Source organism: Salvelinus alpinus, chromosome 17 (genome assembly GCF_045679555.1).
Source record: "Salvelinus alpinus chromosome 17, SLU_Salpinus.1, whole genome shotgun sequence".
Lineage (NCBI taxonomy): Eukaryota > Metazoa > Chordata > Actinopteri > Salmoniformes > Salmonidae > Salvelinus > Salvelinus alpinus.
Window position 1 is genome coordinate 18,827,938 of NC_092102.1, and position 21,409 is coordinate 18,849,346.

General features: G+C 45.6%; 1 protein-coding gene across 1 annotated transcript in view; it reads right to left on the bottom strand.

The window, feature by feature from the left end:
* Nucleotides 1–21,409, bottom strand: part of plxna2 (plexin A2) — a 321,281-nt gene that overhangs the window by 91,377 nt on the left and 208,495 nt on the right. Inside the window, exons 7-12 of the mRNA XM_071347743.1 lie at nucleotides 15,197–15,350; nucleotides 9,314–9,410; nucleotides 5,899–6,013; nucleotides 4,502–4,702; nucleotides 3,475–3,571; nucleotides 2,930–3,120 (exon numbers count right to left, since the gene is read on the bottom strand). Of these exons, the coding sequence (XP_071203844.1) occupies nucleotides 2,930–3,120; nucleotides 3,475–3,571; nucleotides 4,502–4,702; nucleotides 5,899–6,013; nucleotides 9,314–9,410; nucleotides 15,197–15,350 (855 nt within the window). The remainder of the gene's footprint in view (nucleotides 1–2,929; nucleotides 3,121–3,474; nucleotides 3,572–4,501; nucleotides 4,703–5,898; nucleotides 6,014–9,313; nucleotides 9,411–15,196; nucleotides 15,351–21,409) is intronic.

The window sequence follows — 21,409 nt, forward strand, 5'->3', positions numbered from 1 at the left end:
GTTAAATTGTTCCAAAGTGTCAGTTTGTCTCGAAGAATCGTCACGGAGCGGATAACTGACATGGCACAAGATATCGAAAAAACATTGAAGGACTGCGCAAGAAATGTCGTATTTTTGTCTTTGGCATGTGATGAAACGACTAACATAACAAATATCATCCAATTTGCCATTTTTGTGCGTGGGATTACCGCTGAGTTTGACACAAGGGAGGAATTGCTGTATTTGGAAGCCATGCATTGCACTACCAGAGGTGAGGACTTGTTTGAGAGACTTTTCTCGGCTATGAACAAATTTGAGCTACGGTTTGAAAAATGAAGTGGCCTTACTACAGATGGAGCGCCAGCCATGGCTGGCTCAAAAAAGTGGTTAACCGCATTAGTGAAAAAAGAAATGAGTTGTCTCAGTCTTGATCCAAGTGATTTAACTGTGTGCAACTGCATCATTCATTAAGAAAGTCAGTGTGTACAGTTCCTGAAGCCGAACAATGTCATGGCAACTGTAGTGTCGACCATACATTTTATCAAAAGCAAAGGGATGAATAACTGCCAATTTAAGGAGCTATTGAGTGATCTTGAATCGGAGTATGGTGATCTGGTTTACCACTGTGAGGTGTGATGTTTGAGCCGTGGAAACACGCTCGCGCGGTTTTACGGACTGAAGGATGCCGTAAAACAATTCATGGAGATGAAGGGGAAACCTGTCGCGGAACTGAGTGATGACAAGTGGATGTGTGATTTGGCCTTCATGGTGGACATAACCAAGTATCTGTCTGACTTGGAAGTCAAGCTCCAAGGGCCAAACCAGCGATCTCAAGGAGTGAGCAGTTGCTTGACTATGGTGTCACAAGTACTTTCTTGCCTTTCATTCTGCACCAAGATGTTGGTGACAACGATGCTGCTTTCTACAAGCGTTCTATAATTACAGTGCATCTTACTGTCTGCAAACTACTTTCTGCTAGTTTGTCTTTTCTTAGCAAGTTCTAGTTAAAATAAATCGTGTTAGCCGCTAATGCTAATCGCTAGTTAAATCAATGTACTAAGTGTACTAAGTCAAAGCAATCTTAGCTAGCTAATATAGCCTAGTATCAGTGCTGGTGTAGGTCTAGATAAGCATGTTGTTTGTGCAACGGTATCTTAAAAATCAGAGAGGAACAGGCACAACATGAATATGTTAGCTAGCTACATGAGGTAAGAAAACATGTCATGTAACATCTAATTAGTGTTCCCTGGAAACACTGACCAACATGGTTCCTAGCCTGTCAATAACTCCTCCCTGGCATCTTCATTCGTTGTCATGTCAAACAAGGTATTCTAGATGGTGCCCACTATATTAAAACTATAGAATTAGATTAATCATTATATTTCCATGATTCCAACAGTTCACCAATTAACTAGGCCTAGATGTTTTTACCCATATCATGCAGCTCTGTAGGGCACAATGTGGAAATTATAATAAAATTGCAGGAAATGCAGAAATAGATAAATGCATTTTATTTTTTAAGTTGGATTGAACAGTATAAAACAAACAGAATGAAGAACACCCCCAATGAAATCACTTCTAATGTAGGTTTTTCCACCTTAGGGTCATGAACTACTCAGAAAGCATATTTAGAACTTTTATTCAAAAACATCAAATACCGTAATAAATTAGAAAAACACCGTGCTATGATATATTGGCCATATCGCCCAGCCCTAAATGAAATACAGTGTCTTATTCCCCTGTGACACTGGGCTAGCTGCACAGAAATGATGCCTCAGGACACATAAAGGGCTGCTGCTGGGGGGAAAAAACAAACACACATAGAATTCCTGGTCATGGGGGACAGTCGCAGGGTTGGGCATTGTTGTCAGGTGGAAGTCAGGGCGACTGGGTGAGAAAGAGCTCTGTCATGGCACAAATCAATAACCGCTTCTCCTCTTACTGTCTGAATAGTCTGCCACGTGGATAAGCTTGCCTCAATGAGACTACGTCTGCCTGGGGAACTCAAGCAGGGATAGTTGCTTCACTACTAGAGGCTGCTCGACTGTTATGTTCAGTTAAAACAGTGTACTGTAATGTATTTCACTGTGCTGGTGTGAACATTAAATGGAACTCCTTTTTAAGCTGGGAGCTCCAGTTAAAACAAGCACCGCATATATCTATAAAAGTGGCTTATGTGGCACAGATAGAGAGGAAGCAAGCTGGCACCCTACAGAGAGAGACACTGAGGCAGGTCCCTAGGGTGTGTGTGTGTCAGGTCTCTCACCCTTGCAGTGCAGCTGAAGGTGACACACTCACACACACTCACTTTTGCTCTTCAGTGAAAATCAACACCAGATGCTCTCTCCCTGCATATTGATTGTGTGTGGGAGGAGAGAAAGAGAGAGGAAAGAAAGACAGAGGGAGGGAGAGAGAGAGAGAGAGAGAGAGAGAGAGAGAGAGAGAGAGAGAGAGAGAGAGAGAGAGAGAAAGAGATGAGGCGAGAGAGAGGGTGGTGAGAGAGTGAGGGGGGACAGAGAGAGGGGTGAGAGAGCGAGGTAGAGAGCCCATCTAGCTCTTTGCAGCATCGTAAGTGGGGGCACAGCCGAGGGGATCCTCATTCACATAGACCAGACCAAACCACTTCTGCCATGTAGGCCTCACAATGCAAATACGACCTTTCATTGTCACGAGCTACACTTGTCCGCTCTAAGTCTGTTTGTTGATTTCAATTGAAGGATAACTGTGTACAGATAAACTGTACACCCGACCGTAAGCAGCATCACCGTTACTGCCCCCTGCTGTTGTTTTGTTCGGGACGAATCAGGCAAATACTTCATATTTCACCACATCGTTCAGGGCTAAAGCTAAAGGCGATAGATGCAGAGGACAAGTAAGTGTAACCTTATGGTGGTGAAGGAAAAGAGGGTGTGAGAGGGTAGAGGGGGGCTGGGGGTGTGTTATCACTGACCTCGGTGATGCGGGGGTTGGTACACTTGACGTTCTTGCTGGAGAGGTCTAGCCAGCGGGGGTTGAGCAGCGGGCAGTGGTGGCGTAGGGTACAACGGCCTTCTCCACTACACCAGCCACATTGGAACTTCCTCTGGGCTTTCAGACACATGCCACAGCTGTCCCTCTGGGCAGCACACTTATACAGGTGCACTGTGGGATACAGAAGGACTCAGCTTAAACACAACAGTGGTGGAAACAGGAAACAGCATTTGATTTGACAACCTAACATTATAATGACAAAGTGCAGTGTAATGTAGTAGTGTGCTGTATTCCTGGAGGATTTTGTTGGTTAAACATGAGATTTTTTAACAAGGATACAACTGTGCTCTTCATTTGTTTGGGTAAAAGCAGGTATTATGCTGTGTCTGACTGGTCTCCAGCTGAGACAAGATGTTATTTGACAAGAAACATCTGTTTTATGTGTTGGTGAGATATGTCAACAAATTTGAGTGTGTGTGTGTGTGTGTGTGTGTGTGTGTGTGTGTTTGTGTGTGTCAGTCTTACCTTGTATTTTATCTGGGTTGTCTATAATGAAGTTGCCGTTCCAGACCACTGAGAAATCCACTGGCAACTCACTGATCTTCATCCCTTCATAAAGATACTGCAGGAGGGAGAGAAAGAGAGGGAAGGAAGGAAGGATGGAAGAAAGGAAGGAAGAAAGAAAGGAAGGGAGGGACGGGTGAAAAAAAGAGGGGAAGATGGAAAGACAGAGAAAAAGAGAGGGAAAGAGAGAGAAAAAGAGAGGGAAGGGGGGGAATAAATCATTTCAGCATGAGAATGGTAAACCCCAGCCCCAACCCTGAGCCTGGTACCGCATGTTGAATGGTCCCCCAACGTTGCTACAACCTTGCATCACCACCTCATTTGAAAGGAGAGCTAAGTGGAAGGCTTCTGGATTTGGATGTCCCCTTCTTTCACAGAGCTGCTGTCCTGAGCTGCCTACCTCCTGGCTGTGTGTGTGTGTGTTTGTGTGTGTCCTCTAGGAATAGGGCTGGAGGGCAGAGCAGAGCCTTACTGCAGTCCTCTCCTGTGCTGTCCTGTGTAATTACCCAAGTCAGGACCCATCCCTCCCCCAGCCTCCCCACTGACAGGGTACCGCTGCTGGATACAGGTGACATGGCCAGGGGCCTCACACCACCGGAGCTGGTTCTTCTCAGACACTGATACTCACTGACAGTTTGACAATCATTGACATTCATTGACACAGAGTGAAAGTGGGCTTAAGTGCAAAATGGGAATTGATATTGTGCTACAAATGGAGTGAATTTAGGAGATAACTGGAGTGTTGTGGTGATATAGTGAAAATAATGTAATGTGGATACATCTGGCTTTGTGAATAAGAGAGAGATGGAAAATGTGTGCTTTCATTTGAATACATACACAGTATGCTGTGTTCATGTGCCGTGAGTGTTTGTTTGCTCTCCTGCAGTATGTGTGTATGTGAACGTGAGCCTTTGCTAGCTAGCCTGTATTGCTGTGAGTGTCCATCACGTGTTTTAGCGTGACTCCGTGCCCTGCACTGTGTACCCACCGAGCTGTTCTGACACTGTACAGAGGAGCTGTTGAAGCGCAGGGCGGTGACTCGGTGGCTGACCCCCTGGATGTGGAGGACACACTCGTACCCCCGCTGGCCTGACTGGGGCTGGGGGAGGTTCCGGGCCTTCAGGGTGATGGGCTTCACCTCCCCAGCCGGGATCAGAATCTCCTCCGAACGTACCAGCTGAGGACAGTCCTGGAGAGGGGGGACGGGAGGGTCAAAGGTATATCACATATAATAAATAAATATAACAACAAACAAACAAACACAGCAAGGCCAGCTGGGTAAAATAGTGTTCTCTTGTTATGTGAGAGATCAAAAGTCCTTGACAGGGGAAGTGGTGGAGGGAGAGGGGAATCAACAGCAGGGTCAAACAGGGTCATACGGGCGTCACTTCCTGGCTGGTGCTGGAGAGTGTTGGCTGCTCCACTTCTTCCACTCCAAAGCCTTTCTCACATAATAGGATCAATTCAGATGGTCAACCTTCCAAAATGCTGCCGGTGCTTTGCGACTGATGACAACTGACAGCCGGAGGAAAACTCTGCTGGATCATAACACGCCGGGGGAGAGGGGAGGCCAATAATAGCTACAGCAGTATGTGTGTGTGTGTGTGTGTGTGTGTGTGTGTGTGTGTGTGTGTGTGTGTGTGTGTGTGTGTGTGTGTGTGTGTGTGTGTGTGTGTGTGTGTGTGTGTGTGTGTGTGTGTGTGTGTGTGTGTGTGTGTGTGTGTGTGTGTGTGTGTGTGTGTGTGTGTGTGTGTGTGTGTGAGAGAGAGAGTGTGTGCTATGTATCAGTCATTGCTGCCGCAGTAGGTCTCTGTGGAGTGTGTGAAAAGGGAAGTGTGAAGAGAGAGAGAGGCAACTGTCCTCATCTCTTCTGCAGCAGAAGTCTATCCTCTCTCTCTCAGGCAGACAGATCAATGGGTTACTTTACACCCCGATAGGTAAACACACTCCTTAACCACAGTCACACAGCAGGGTGTGAGCAGCCAACATCAGTGAAATCTCTTATCAAAGAACACACACACACACACACACACACACACACACACACACACACACACACACACACACACACACACACACACACACACACACACACACACACACACACACACACACACACACACACACACACACACACACACACACACACTGTGCCACTCATACACATAAACAACCTGATTGATCTTGTCAAAACATCCCATTGTTACAGAGGTGTTAAAAGGCTCTAATAATCGACTTCTAATTGCTAGTACCAAATACAGAGGGTTTGAATGGCAAACGTCAATATGGAGGGGCTTAGATGTGTCTGTCTGGAGACATGCCCCTCAGGCTGATAGGAGAGAGAGAGAGAGAGAGAGAGCATGCTTGTGTGTGTGCGGTACGTACCTCGGAGGCGTTGACGCGTCCCTCCTGGAAGGAGCAGCTGGAAGGGTCGTGGGTACACAGGTTTCGGTACTTGCACCAATGGCAGCGGAAGGCACTGTTCACACAGGACAGACACCTGCACGGAGGGACAGACAGATGGACAGGACACACACTCAGGAAGCTGCGCTAGTCAAGTGGGAGGAGGATGGCACAAAAGGAGCAACCGAGTGCAGCAGATCCCAAGTGGGCACATGCTGTTGATGCCCTTGTGGTTGGCACGGTACCTCCTAGTTCCTATACAAGTCTGCCAACCCCGACAGCCCTGTAGTTTGTAGTGGCACTATAACCGCTACGTATGACTAGAGGCAGCAGTACAGCATAGTGCAGGCCCCAATTGCACCCTATTCTCTACATATGCAGTACTTATGTAGTGCACTAAATAGGGAATAAAGGGTTTCAAAAAGGTTATTCGGCTGTCCCCATAGGAGAACACTTTTTGGTTTCAGGTTGAACCCTTTTTGGTTCCATGAAGAACCCACTGTGGAAAGGGTTCTACCTGGAACCAATAAGGGTTTTACCTGGCACCGAAAGGGTTCTACCTGGAACCAATAAGGGTTCTTCAAAAGGGTTCTCCTATGGGAACAGCAGTAGAACACCATTTAGGTTCTAGATAGCACCTTTTTTTCTAAGAGTGTAGGGTACAAAGTCAGGGAAGGAGTGAGGTAAAGTGAGTTATGGGGACGAATAAGATGTTGGCACAGCTTGATCCTGTCATTACCATTAGGCCAGTATTGTTGTAATGTGATTGTAATTACCAGCTGGCAGGGGGCACAGTGCCCGCGTGCTGCTGTAGATGCCCTGGGCAGGGTGGGAATGGGGGAGTGGGGTAGAGATATAGCTGGTATCTTCTGTGCATGCATACTGCACGCATAACCCCCCAACCTCAAACCATGCCCCTGTGCTCATCCTGTGCTAAATGAGATGAGGGAGGAGGGTTAGAGGATATAGAGGGATGGCAAACAGCAGACGCAGCCTAGGGGAGAGGATGACGACAGGATGTGTGTGTGTGCATGCATACTCTCGTGCCTGTGTGTGTTGCCAACATTATGCGCATGTGTGCCTGCCAACATGATGGCTCAGATCTCTCAGGAAGCGAGGAAGGGGACATTAGAGTGTAGTTGTCAGCAGGTTAGGGTGTAGAGCTTCAGGAAGCGAGGAAGGGGACATTAGAGTGTAGTTGTCAGCAGGTTAGGGTGTAGAGCTCAGGAAGCGAGGAAGGGGACATTAGAGTGTAGTTGTCAGCAGGTTAGGGTGTAGAGCTTCAGGAAGAGAGGAAGGGGACATTAGAGTGTAGTTGTCAGCAGGTTAGGGTGTAGAGCTCAGGAAGCGAGGAAGGGGACATTAGAGTGTAGTTGTCAGCAGGTTAGGGTGTAGAGCTTCAGGAAGCGAGGAAGGGGACATTAGAGTGTAGTTGTCAGCAGGTAAGGGTGTAGAGCTTCAGGAAGCGAGGAAGGGGACATTAGAGTGTAGTTGTCAGCAGGTTAGGGTGTAGAGCTCAGGAAGCGAGGAAGGGGACATTAGAGTGTAGTTGTCAGCAGGTTAGGGTGTAGAGCTCAGGAAGCGAGGAAGGGGACATTAGAGTGTAGTTGTCAGCAGGTTAGGGTGTAGAGCTTCAGGAAGCGAACTCTGTCCCCTAAGGGTTGCATTACAGTGATGTTGATTGAAATGGTTGTAACATTTTCTGACTCTCTTCTGTTTGGATCCCATAGACAGGAAGTCCAGGTCTCTATGACTATCTGAAATGGCATCCTATTGTCTATATAGTGCACTACTTTTGACCAGGGCCCGCAAATAGGGTGCCATTTTGGACTAAGCCTATGACTGGTACAGTAATTGTTCCCTCCTGATAGTCTTACTGTACAGTATATTGAGGAATTCATTGTTGGAGGGAGGTAAAGTCTCATTGGGCTATGCTTCTATTTTCTTTTCCTTCCCTGCAACGAGGCTGGATAAATGATGCATACTTATGCTGAAATATTCACCAGTGCAAAAGCATGGGAGGGATCCCTGGCAAGCACACTCTAATTCAGAAGAATGAGGCTGATTCAACCACCGACATAGCAGTGTGTGTGTCTGTATGTGTGTGCATTTGTGTATCAGTCTATGAGCGTGGTCTCATAGACTAGACAAAACATAGTAATCGTAAATCCTTATCCTTTTAACCTAAATCCTAAATGTAACCCTAATCTTAACCCTTTAACCTAACTCCTCAACTTAACCCTAACCGTAACCCTTTAACCTAACTCCTCAACTTAACCCCTGTAACCTAACTCCTCAACTTAACCCTAACCGTAACCCTTTAACCTAACTCCTCAACTTAACCCCTGTAACCTAACTCCTCAACTTAACCCTAACCTTAACCCCTTTACTAACCCTTCCCCTTCCTCTAACCTTAAAACCCTTTAACCTAACTCCTCAACTTAACCCTAACCTTAACCCTTTAACCTAACTCCTCAACTTAACCCCTGTAACCTAACTCCTCAACTTAACCCTAACCTTAACCCTTTAACCTAACTCCTCAACTTAACCCTAACTGCTAGCCTAGCTAACATTAGCCACCTAGCTAGAATTTGTAACATATAATTAATTTTTCATACATATTGTACGTTTTGCCAATTTGTAACATATAATACAAATTGTAATTCGTAATATATCATACGAAATGGGTGATGGACATCCACAAATGAATACATACCATGTGTATAGAATAATACTAAATAATCTGAGACCAGGTTGGTGTGTGTGCTATGTCAGCCTTCTAAACTCCCTGATTACTCCCTGATTACCTGAGTAGACGTGGCAGCTCTTAATAGTGTACACTGTGACTTTGTGTTCCACTCAGACAGGCTCCTCAGACTACAGACACAAGGACACAGTCAGACACTGACACTAGAGAGGAGGAGAGGGTGGAGGGCAGGGGAGAGGCCTTTCAAAACAACACAGAGGCCCATGACATCCAACAGAGCCAGTGTCAGACTAAGAGCCTACAATAAGCAGTGTTTCTACATGGCAGAGAACCAGGATTCATTATGGCAATTGCCAGAGGTTTCCGTTGTAGAGCTCAAGGGAGGGAACAGTTTAGATCAGATTGCATTAGACATCACAGGGGCTATTTTAGGGTTACGAGGCTCAGACTGAGGGCAGGTTAGGTTAGGAAGTAAGGACACTGACATATTCGCACAGTATTGATTCAGTAGGGTGCTCCGGGACTGCAGGACTCCAGGGCCGGTATTCACAAATACTGATCTAGGATAAGGGCCCCCCTGTCCATTTAATCTTATTCATAATGATCTAAAGGGGAATCTGAGCTGATCCTAGATCAGTAGTGAACACTGGCCCAGGAATGCAGGGGGAGGAGAAAAGGAAGGATACTCACAGTTGGTGGACACTGCAGTTGTAGAACTTGACCTCTGTGCTGATGACCATCTGGCCAGTCTCCTTAGAGTTCAGCCTTAACTCTACACCTGACCAGTCTAGAGAGAGAGCAAGATAGAGAAAAAGGAGGGGGAGAGAGAGAGATATCGAGAGAGAACAATGAATGAAGGAAGCACTTACACAAATTACACACTATAATGTGTAGCAGCATGTACCAACACTTCCTGGATTCAATGCAACCTGTTTTAGAATACAAATTAAATCAGATTGTATTAGTCACATGCGCCTAATACAACAGGTGTAGACCGTACAGTGAAATGATTACTTACGAGCCCCTAACCAACAAGTGGAGAAACACACACTAACTCACCCCCATCTTTCTCTTGTAGAAGTCTCTCTACCTTTTCATTGTCAAGAGCACAGCCCCCCTCTTTCTCTAGCAGTCTCTCTATCCCTCAGGTTTCTTCCTTCCCCTCCAGTAGTTTATCCTTCTTTCCCCCAGTTTCTATCCCTTCTTTTTACCAATCCTTCTTTCAGTCTGTCCTTCTGTCCGTCCCCTGTTCACCTTCTCAGTCCACCGGCGGTCTGGAAGGGGCCCAGAGTGAAGGTAGCGGGCTGCAGACAGTGCCGGTGTGGCCACTGCCCAGTTTGGCTAGTCCCGGTGGGTACCTGGTGCCAGTCTCTGCTCTGGGACATGTGGGTCTGACTGGCTACCAGGTACCTGCTGAGGACCAAGCTGACCCATCCGGCTGGCCACTCATCCCACACAAACACTCATCTCATCCCACAGTCCGAGTCCAACAACACCAACACACAGTATATTATCTCTTAGTCTCTCCATTACTAGCATCATAGGAAAGCACCATCTGTGACTGCAGTGATTTGGCAGTGTGTGGTAATCTGAACAACATACTCATAGTTATTCTACTATAAAGGCAATAGCAAATCTCTGTGTTATGAAGAATGCTGCCTTGTTATTGCATTTGTTTTGGTTGATGGTGAGTGTCTGGTTCAGATGTAGAATCTTAATTTGATCACTCTTTTGTTGCTGAGAATTTTCCTACACAGCAGGAAATGCAAACTTGTAGTGTCTTTTGAGTTTTAAAAAGGCTTCTAAAGTTTGTAATTTCCACTTTGAAATTTCAGACTTTCAGATTTCCCCTATTGAAAAATGTATCAACCCCTACAAAAATGTCCATTAATTATAATCCACATAATAATTCACATTTCCTGTTGCTGCAGGATTATTTTCATGCTTTATCAAACTGGGTCAAATTAAGATCCTACATCTGTACATCTACACCAGCATAGAGCCTGCCTGTACAACCTCTCTCCCAGTGAGAGAACAGCAGAGATGTGATGTTTAAAGCAGAAAGCAGGCTCAGGTTTGGGCTCAGATGGTTTGTGTGGGAGGTTTCAATGACCCTACATACACTCTTCTCTCTCATTGCACCTGCTGGGGAGATGCATTTTTGCTTTCCCACACACCAGACTGTACACTACACTACACATCTCAGCCCTGCATTTCAGCTTTGCGTTACAGAATCTATTTGGCAACTACAAGCACACAGAAAGTCTCCTCTCTGAGTTCTGCTGTTCCTGATCCTGTGTCTGCCATTTAGTTTCCATATCAGGCAGATAAGATGTCTTCCTTTTCCCCTCTCTCCTTCCTCCCTTCCCCAGCTCCTCCACTGCCTCGCCCACCTCTCCCTCACCCTCCTCATCCCCTCCCGGCTTCTTTCGCAGTCATTACTTCTGCACATGATCAATGTTCAATAATCTATCCCCTGTTAGGCAAGCAGGCAGGCAGCCTGTCCAGGCTGATGAGGGTCAGGGATGTATGCATGTGTATGTGTATTAGGTCTGGGTGGTATAACTTATTTTACTATATACCGGTATTGATGCACGGACCGGTTTGAGTTTTTACTTTACCTTCTATAACGGTATTTCTACGTTTGGTTTCATTAAATGTGATACGCAACTCTGGCGCGTATAATGTCAGTTTTTATAGTTTTATAGCCGCTGCAGAACGCTAACCACACCAAGCCCTGCCCCCTGTCACTCAAGGAGAGAGCAGTTGTTGGACCATGGAGTCACCAGCACTTTCTTGCCATTCATTCTGCATGGTCAGATGAACGCAACAATGTTGGTGACATGCTGCTTTTCACAAGTGTTCCATAATTACACTATTCGTTTGTGTATCTTACTGTCTGCAAACTACTGTTTGCTGGTTTGTCTTTTCTTTGAAAGGTGTTGCTAAAATAATTTATGTTAGCTGCTAATTGCTAGTTAGCTGGCTAAATATATTAAGAGTCAGAGCAAATGTAGCTAGTTAGCTAATACTGCCTGGTACCAGTGCTGATGTAGGCCTAGATAAGCATGTTTGTGCAGGGGTATCTTATCAGAGAGGAATAGGCAAAGCATGAATATGTTGGCTGGCTAACTAGCTACATGAAGTCAGAAAACATGTCATATAACATCTAATTAGGGTCACCTTGAAACACTGACCAACACTTTGGTTCCTACCCTGTCAATAATTCCTCATTGGTTTATTAATTCATTGTCATGTCAAACAACAATGTACTCTAGGTGATGGCCACTATATTCCAACTATAGAATTAGAATAATCATTATATTTCCATGATTCCAACAGTTCACCAATTAACTAGGCGTAGATGTTTTTACCCATATCATGTTGCATTGCACAGTGTGGAAATGATAATAAAAGTGTAGGAAATGCAGAAATTGATGAAAATGCTGAATTTTTGTTTTGTTTGGAGTCCGATTGAACAGTATACACTGAGAAAGCTCCATTGAAATCACTTATTTTTATTTATTTAATAAAATAAATAAAAATATTTAATCTTGATTTAACTAGGCAAGTCAGTTAAGAATACATTTCTTATTTACAATGACGGCCTAGGAACAGTGGGTTAACTGCCTTGTTCAGGGGCAGAACAACCGATTTTTACCTTGTCAGCTCAGGGATTCGATCTAGCAACCTTTCGGTTACTGGCCCAACACTCTAACCACTAGGCTACCTGCCATTTGTGTTGCCACCCTAGGGTCATGAATACTCAGAAAGCATATTTAGAACTTTTATTATTAAAAAACATAAAATACTCAAAAAAAATTGACAAATATTGTGATATTATATTTTGTCCACTTCGCCCAGCCCTAATGTGTATGTGTGTGTGAGGGGGGATTGTGAGGAGATTAGACATTTATTAGGGGAAAGACATTTTAGCCCCCATCGAGCACCACCGACTAGGGGACTGCCGGGTAAACATGGCTGCCATTTACTCTCAGAGGTGGGATTACAGCGACAACACGCACGCACGCACGCACGCACGCACGCACAGTCTTTGTGACAGGCAAATAGTGTGTGCTGTGGCAAATAGTGATTGTATGTGTGTGATCACCTATGATGTCACACATTAATGTCACGTTATACATGAATGATCGTCCAGATATGGGGTGAGCTCTCAAATATTTAGGCGCTCACAAAACCTGGGCACACCATCTCAAGCAGACTGAAAAAAATATATATACATATCTTGGAAAGGGACATCATCTTGTTCCAACACGTTACTAACTCACCATCCTTTAAGCTACTCCTTGTTTTCTCCCTCCCCATCATCATCATAGTCCTACGAGGACCCAGTCTATCCTACCTCCACCTCCACAGTGCTAACTGGCTTCAGTGCTGTGTGTTAGCCTCATGTGAGGACAGTAATCTGGGCGGCTCTATCTGGCCACAGGCCTTGGTCCCTGGTCCTCCAGCCTCCAGGTTCCTTAATGGGCCCAGGGCCCATTGGAGCACACTGCCCAGCAGGAAGACTGGTCTGGGGGCAGGGGGAGCTTGTTATGCTGCCAGCCTGGAGCGCCACCCACGTGGCGGTTTGGATCAATGAAGTGACCAGATGTGGGATTAATGAGGGGAGATCAATGTGTGTGTCGTTAACAGAGTGGAGATGGAAAGAGGGAACATCGAACATCTCGTTAACACACAACCCTACAGGAGCTTATAAATAGCAGAGAGATAAAGTGAAAAAAGAACTCAAACAACGGTTGTAAAACCAGCTGCTGCCCTGTGTATAAATGTTTGGCTCCAATCCAACTATCACCTTGAGTTTAATCTACTATGAAATTGTGACGATTGTGTTGACGATTGTGATTAGGGATCCTTGCCAGATACATAAGGTGTGTGTGTGTATATACAGTTGAAGTTGGAAGTTTACATACACCTTGGCCAAATGCATTTAAACTCAGTTTTTCACAATTCCTGACATTTAATCCGAGTAATAATTCCCTGTTTTAGGTTAGTCAGGATCACCACTTCATTTTAAGAATGTGAAAAGTCAGAATAATAGTAGAGAGAATGATTTATTTCAGCTTTAATTTATTTCATCACATTCCCAGTGGGTCAGAAGTTTACATACACTCAATTAGTATTTGGTAGCATTGCCTTTAAATTGTTTAACTTGGGTCAAACGTTTCGGGTAGCCTTCCACAAGCTTCCCACAATAAGTTGGGGGAATTTTGGCCCATTCCTCCTGACAGAGCTGGTGTAACTGAGTCAGGTTTGTAGGCCTCCTTGCTTGCACACGCTTTTTCAGTGCTGCCCACAAATTTTCTATAGGATTGAGGTCAGGGCTTTGTGATGGCCACTCCAATACCTTGACTTTATTGTCCTTAAGCCATTTTGCCACAACTTTGGAAGAATGCTTGGGGTCATTGTCCATTTGGAAGACCAATTTGTGACCAAGCTTTAACTTCCTGACTGATGTCTTGAGATGTTGCTTCAATATATCCACATAATTTTCCTTCTCATGATGCCATCTATTTTGTGAAGTGCACCAGACCCTCCTGCAGCAAAGCACCCCCACAAAATTATGCTGCCACCCCCGCGCTTCACGGTTGGGATGGTGTTCTATGGCTTGCAAGCCTCCCCCTTTTTCCTCCAAACATAAATATGGTCATTATGACCAAACTGTTCTATTTTTGTTTCATCAGACCAGAGGACATTTCTCCAAAAAGTACAATCTTTGTCCCCATGTGCAGTTGCAAACCGTAGTCTGGCTTTTCTATGGCAGTTTTGGAGCAGTGGCTTCTTCCTTGCTAAGCAGCCTTTCAGGTTATGTCGATATAGGACTCATTTTACTATGGATATAGATACTTTTGTACCGGTTTCCTCCAGCATCTTCACAAGGTCCTTTGCTGTTGCTCTGGGATTGATTTGCACTTTTTGCACCAAAGTACGTTCATCTCGAGGAAACAGAACGCGTCTCCTTCCTGAGTGGTATGACGGCTGTGTGGTCCCATGGTGTTGATACTTGCATACTATTGTTGGTACAGGTGAACATGGTACCTTCAGGCGTTTGGAAATTGCTCCCAAGGATGAACCAGACTTGTGGAGGTCTACAATTGTTTTTTCTGAGGTCTTGGCTGATTTCTTTTGATTTTCCCATGATGTCAAGCAAAGAGGCACTGCGTTTCAACGTAGGCCTTGAAATACATCCACAGGTACACCTCCAATTTACTCAAATGATGTCAATTAGCCTATCAGAAGCTTCTAAAGCCATGACATCATTTTCTGGAATTTTCCAAGCTGTTTAAAAGGCACAGTCAACTTAGTGTATGTAAACTTCTGACTCACTGGAATTGTGATACAGTGAATTATAATAAGTGAAAAAATATGTCTGTAAACAATTGTTGGAAAAATTACTTGTGTCATGCACAAAGTAGATGTCCTAACCGACTTGCCAAAACTATAGTTTGTTCACAAGACATTTGTGGAGTGGTTGAGAAACGAGTTTTAATGACTCCAACCTAAGTGTATGTAAACCTACGACTTCAACTGTATGTGTGTGCGTGTTTCTACCTTGGTCGGCGGGGATGAGAGGAACATCCTTAGCAGCGGGCGACACACAGAGGATCTGGTTACCGCTGACCTGTCCCTCTACCTCTGTCAGGTTGCCAAAGGAACAGGTGATCCCAGCCGAGAGGTCGGGGACATCAGACACCTTCACCAGCAACTATTCAGAGAGAGAAAACACACATTAGACATAGGAAGAAGCCACACTTCACAGGCCACATAGGAAGAAGCCACACTTCACAGGTCACATAGGAAGAAACCACACTTCACAGGCCACATAGGAAGAAACCACACTTCACAGGTCACATAGGAAGAAGCCACACTTCACAGGCCACATAGGAAGAAGCCACACTTCACAGGCCACATAGGAAGAAACCACACTTCACAGGCCACATAGGAAGAAGCCACACTTCACAGGCCACATAGGAAGAAACCACACTTCACAGGTCACATAGGAAGAAGCCACATTTCACAGGCCACATAGGAAGAAGCCACACTTCACAGGCCACATAGGAAGAAACCACACTTCACAGGCCACATAGGAAGAAGCCACACTTCACAGGTCACATAGGAAGAAACCACAGTTCACAGGTCACATAGGAAGAAACCACACTTCACAGGTCACATAGGAAGAAACCACAGTTCACAGCTCACATAGGAAGAAACCACATTTCACAGGTCACATAGAAAACAGGTGATGTAGCATTCTAAAACCACACTGTCACTAAATTTTAAAAGCTACTTTGTCCCATAGGGCCACCGTACCAAAGCAATGCAAAAGGTGATGTTACGTCGTGGTAGTTGGTTGAGTTGTATTTCACTACAGTAGCACATAGTGGGTGAAACACTATTTAACAACCAGACGTAGCACATGATAGAGGGAAGTCATTGTTTTACAGGGAAATTGGGAAAATGGCCACTTCACACATTCAATTTGTGTTTTTGTCTTCCTCTTCAGTTCATAGGAACACACAGATACATGAAACACAAGCAAACTCACACACACACACACACACACACACACACACACACACACACACACACACACACACACACACACACACACACACACACACACACACACACACACACACACACACACACACACACACACACACACACACACACACACACACAGAGAGAAAGGCGTTTGAAGTCATTCTCTAGAGAGCGGTGTGACACAGAGGCTAGAGAAAGCGCCTCAGCTGCTCAGCCTATAAATAAATGTATTCTGCACACCGGGGTGTGTGATCCGCTCTCCAGCCAGTGAAGTGAGGGAGCCTGGGTAATTATCAGCGTGACATTTCAGAGGCATGTTCTATTAGCTGTTATTTTGGGCTGTTGCCGTTTGAAGTTTCCCTTTGTTTTATCTGCCTGGCGCTAAACACCACAGGGCTACAGGGACCGGGAGGGAGAGAGGGAAGGAGAGACAGAGAGAGAGAGAGAGAGAGAGAGAGAGGGAGAGAGAGAAAGAGAGAGACAGATAGACAGACAGAGAGAGAGACAGACAGAGAGAAACAGAGAGAGAGAGACAGACAGAGAGAGAAACAGAGAGACAGAGAGAGAGAGAGACAGACAGAGAGAGAAACAGAGACAGAGAGAGAGAGAGAGACAGTCAGAGAGGGAAACAGAGAGAAAGAGAGAGAGAGACAGACAGAAAGAGAGAGACAGACAGAGACAGAAAGAGACAGACAGAGAGAGAAACAGAGAGAGACACAGAGCGAGAGAGAGAGACAGACAGAGAGAGGGAGAGAGAGAAAGAGAGACAGACAGAGAGAGAGAGACAGACAGAGAGACAGACATAGAGAGACAGAGACAGAGAGAGACAGACAGAGAGAAACAGAGAGAAACAGAGAGAGAGAGAGAGAGAGAGAGAGAGACAGAGAGAGAAACAGAGAGACAGAGAGAGAGAGAGACAGACAGAGATGGAAACAGAGGGACAGAGAGAGAGAGACAGACAGAAAGAGAGAGACAGACAGAGACAGAAAGAGACAGACAGAGAGAGAAACAGAGAGAGACAGCAGAACAGCACAACTACATAGTTTAAGACACACTGCTGGCTAAGACAGGGAGGCAGGGCTGGAGTAAAAGACATGGATGAACCTCGTAGGACCACTCCTGCTGCCTTTCCTTTGACTTTTTGGTGCTTCTCTCTCTTACGCCCTCAATTACAAAAAAACATGAAGGGATCTATATTTCTGTTCAATGTCTTGTTGTCAACATCTACTATCCTACCACATGAATTAACTTACACACACACACACACACACACACACACACACACACACACACACACACACACACACACACACACACACACACACACACACACACACACACACACACACACACACACACACACATACCTAGTGATGGGGGGAAAATTGATACAGTTACATATCGGGATACTATGTTTGATGATACATCATATTGTATCGTTTTGACAATATCGCATGTTGGCTGTACCTGCACCAAAACTCCAGTATTTTTCCTTCATAGCTTGTTCTCCATCTTCTTTTTAAACAGGGAGACAATTTGTTTTCATGACTGATCAAAACTCTCTCTTGTCCCTCTGCAGCAGACATATGGTGAGCAATACGTTTGGAACATTGAATCGCAATAAAATCACAGTATTGAATCATAATACATTTGAAATTGTGAGAATAGCAATATCTGTCGTATCGGCACCTAAGTATTGTCATAATATCGTATCGTGAGGTCCCTGGCAATTCCCAAACCTACGCGCATACACACACACGCATGTGCACGTACATACACACACACAGACACGTATACACACACACGCATGTGCACGTACATACACACACACAGACACACAGACACGTATACACACACACGCATGTGCACGTACATACATACACACAGACACACAGACACGTATACACACACACGCATGTGCATGTACATACACACACACAGACACACAGACACGTATACACACACACGCATGTGCACGTACATACACACACACAGACACACATACACGTATACACACACACGCATGTGCATGTACATACACACACACAGACACACAGACACGTATACACACACACGCATGTGCACGTACATACACACACACAGACACGTATGCACACACACGCATGTGCACGTACATACACACACACAGACACGTATACACACACACGCATGTGCACGTACATACACACAAACAGACACACAGACACGTATACACACACACGCACACACAGACACGTATACACACACACACACACACACACACACACACACAGACACGTATACACACACACGCATGTGCACGTACATACACACACACACACACACAGACACGTATACACACACACGCATGTGCACGTACATACACACACACAGACACACAGACACGTATACACACACACGCACACGCACACACAGACACGTATACACACACACACACACACACACACACACACAGACACGTATACACACACACGCATGTGCACATACATACACACACACACACACACACACACACAGACACGTATACACACACACACATGTGCACGTACATACACACACACAGACACACATACACGTATACACACACATGCATGTGCACGTACATACACACACACACAGACACACAGACACGTATACACACACGCATGTGCACGTACATACACACACACAGACACAGAGACACGTATACACACACACGCATGTGCATGTACAAACACACACACAGACACACAGACACGTATACACACACGCGCATGTGCACGTACATACACACACACACAGACACACAGACACGTATGCACACACACGCATGTGCACGTACATACACACACACAGACACGTATACACACACACGCATGTGCACGTACATACACACACACAGACACACAGACACGTATACACACACACACGCACACACAGACACGTATACACACACACGCATGTACACGTACATACACAACACACACACACAGACACGTATACACACACACGTATGTGCACGTACATACACACACACAGACACACAGACAAGTATACACACACACGCATGTGCACGTACATACACACACACACACACAGACACGTATACACACACACACGCATGTGCACGTACATACACACACGCACACACAGACACGTATACACACACACACGCATGTGCACGTACATACACACACACGCACACACAGACACGTATACACACACACACATGTGCATGTACATACACACACACACACAGACACGTATACACACACACACATGTGCACGTACATACACACACACACACACACAGACACGTATACACGCACACACATGTGCACGTACATACACACACACGCACACACAGACACGTATACACACACACACGCATGTGCACGTACATACACACACACGTACACACAGACACGTATACACACACACACGCATGTGCACGTACATACACACACACGCACACACAGACACGTATACACACACACACATGTGCATGTACATACACACACACGCACACACAGACACGTATACACACACACACACATGTGCACGTACATACACACACACGCACACACAGACACGTATACACACACACACATGTGCATGTACATACACACACACGCACACACAGACACGTATACACACACACGCATGTGCACGTACATACACACACAGACACACAGACACGTATACACACACGCGCATGTGCACGTACATACACACACACGCACACACAGACACGTATACACACACACGCATGTGCACGTACATACACACACATACATACACACACAGACACGTATACACACACACGCATGTGCACGTACATACACACACACACACACACACAGACACGTATACAGACACACACACATGCGCACGTACATACACACACACACAGACACACAGACACGTATACACACACGCGCATGTGCACGTACATACACACACACACACACACAGACACGTATACACACACACACACACACATGTGCACGTACATACACACACACGCACACACAGACACGTATACACACACACACACATGTGCATGTACATACACACACACGCACACACAGACACGTATACACACACACGCATGTGCACGTACATACACACACAGACACACAGACACGTATACACACACGCGCATGTGCACGTACATACACACACACGCACACACAGACACATATACACACACACGCATGTGCACGTACATACACACACGTACATACACACACAGACACGTATACACACACACGCATGTGCACGTACATACACACACTCACACACACACACAGACACGTATACACACACACGCATGTGCACGTACACACACACACGCACACACAGACACGTATACACACACACGCATGTGCACGTACATACACACACGTACATACACACACAGACACGTATACACACACGCGCATGTGCACGTACATACACACACACGCACACACAGACACGTATACACACACGCATGTGCACGTACATACACACACGTACATACACACACAGACACGTATACACACACACGCATGTGCACGTACATACACACACACACACACAGACACGTATACACACACACGCATGTGCACGTACATACACACACGTACACACACAGACACGTATACACACACACGCATGTGCACGTACATACACACACGTACATACACACACACGCACACACAGACACGTATACACACACACACACACGTACATACACACACACACACACACAGACACGTATACACACACGCACTACACAGAGACACTGGCAGGTTTCTATTGTGAGCCTTGTTTGTTTTAAGTCTGTTTTTCGTCTTGCTGTTTTCTCTTCTCTCCTGTCTCCCGCTCTCTCCGAGACAGCGGTGATACAGTGGGTATCTTTGTGCCAGAGTCTGTAATGTCTGGCCTAATTGGTGGCAGTGTTTTTAATAAAGGTAATTTCATTTTCCCCCTGCTGCTTCACCAAGCTGTCGCCAGGGAGGATTTGTTGTCATGGCGATAGCTTCCTGCCACAGCGGAATGCTCAGAGCTGAGGTGACCCATTATCTTCCGACAGGTGGCGTCACTCCTACGCAACGCTCGTCCCTAAACAGTACAGGTGGCATCGTCGCCCTACCTGGCGTTAGACAATGGAGGTGACCCTGTTGCTGTCATGTTGTCAGAGAGGAAAGGAAGGAACATTTCCGTTTGCAAAAGACAAAACGAAAGAGCATACAA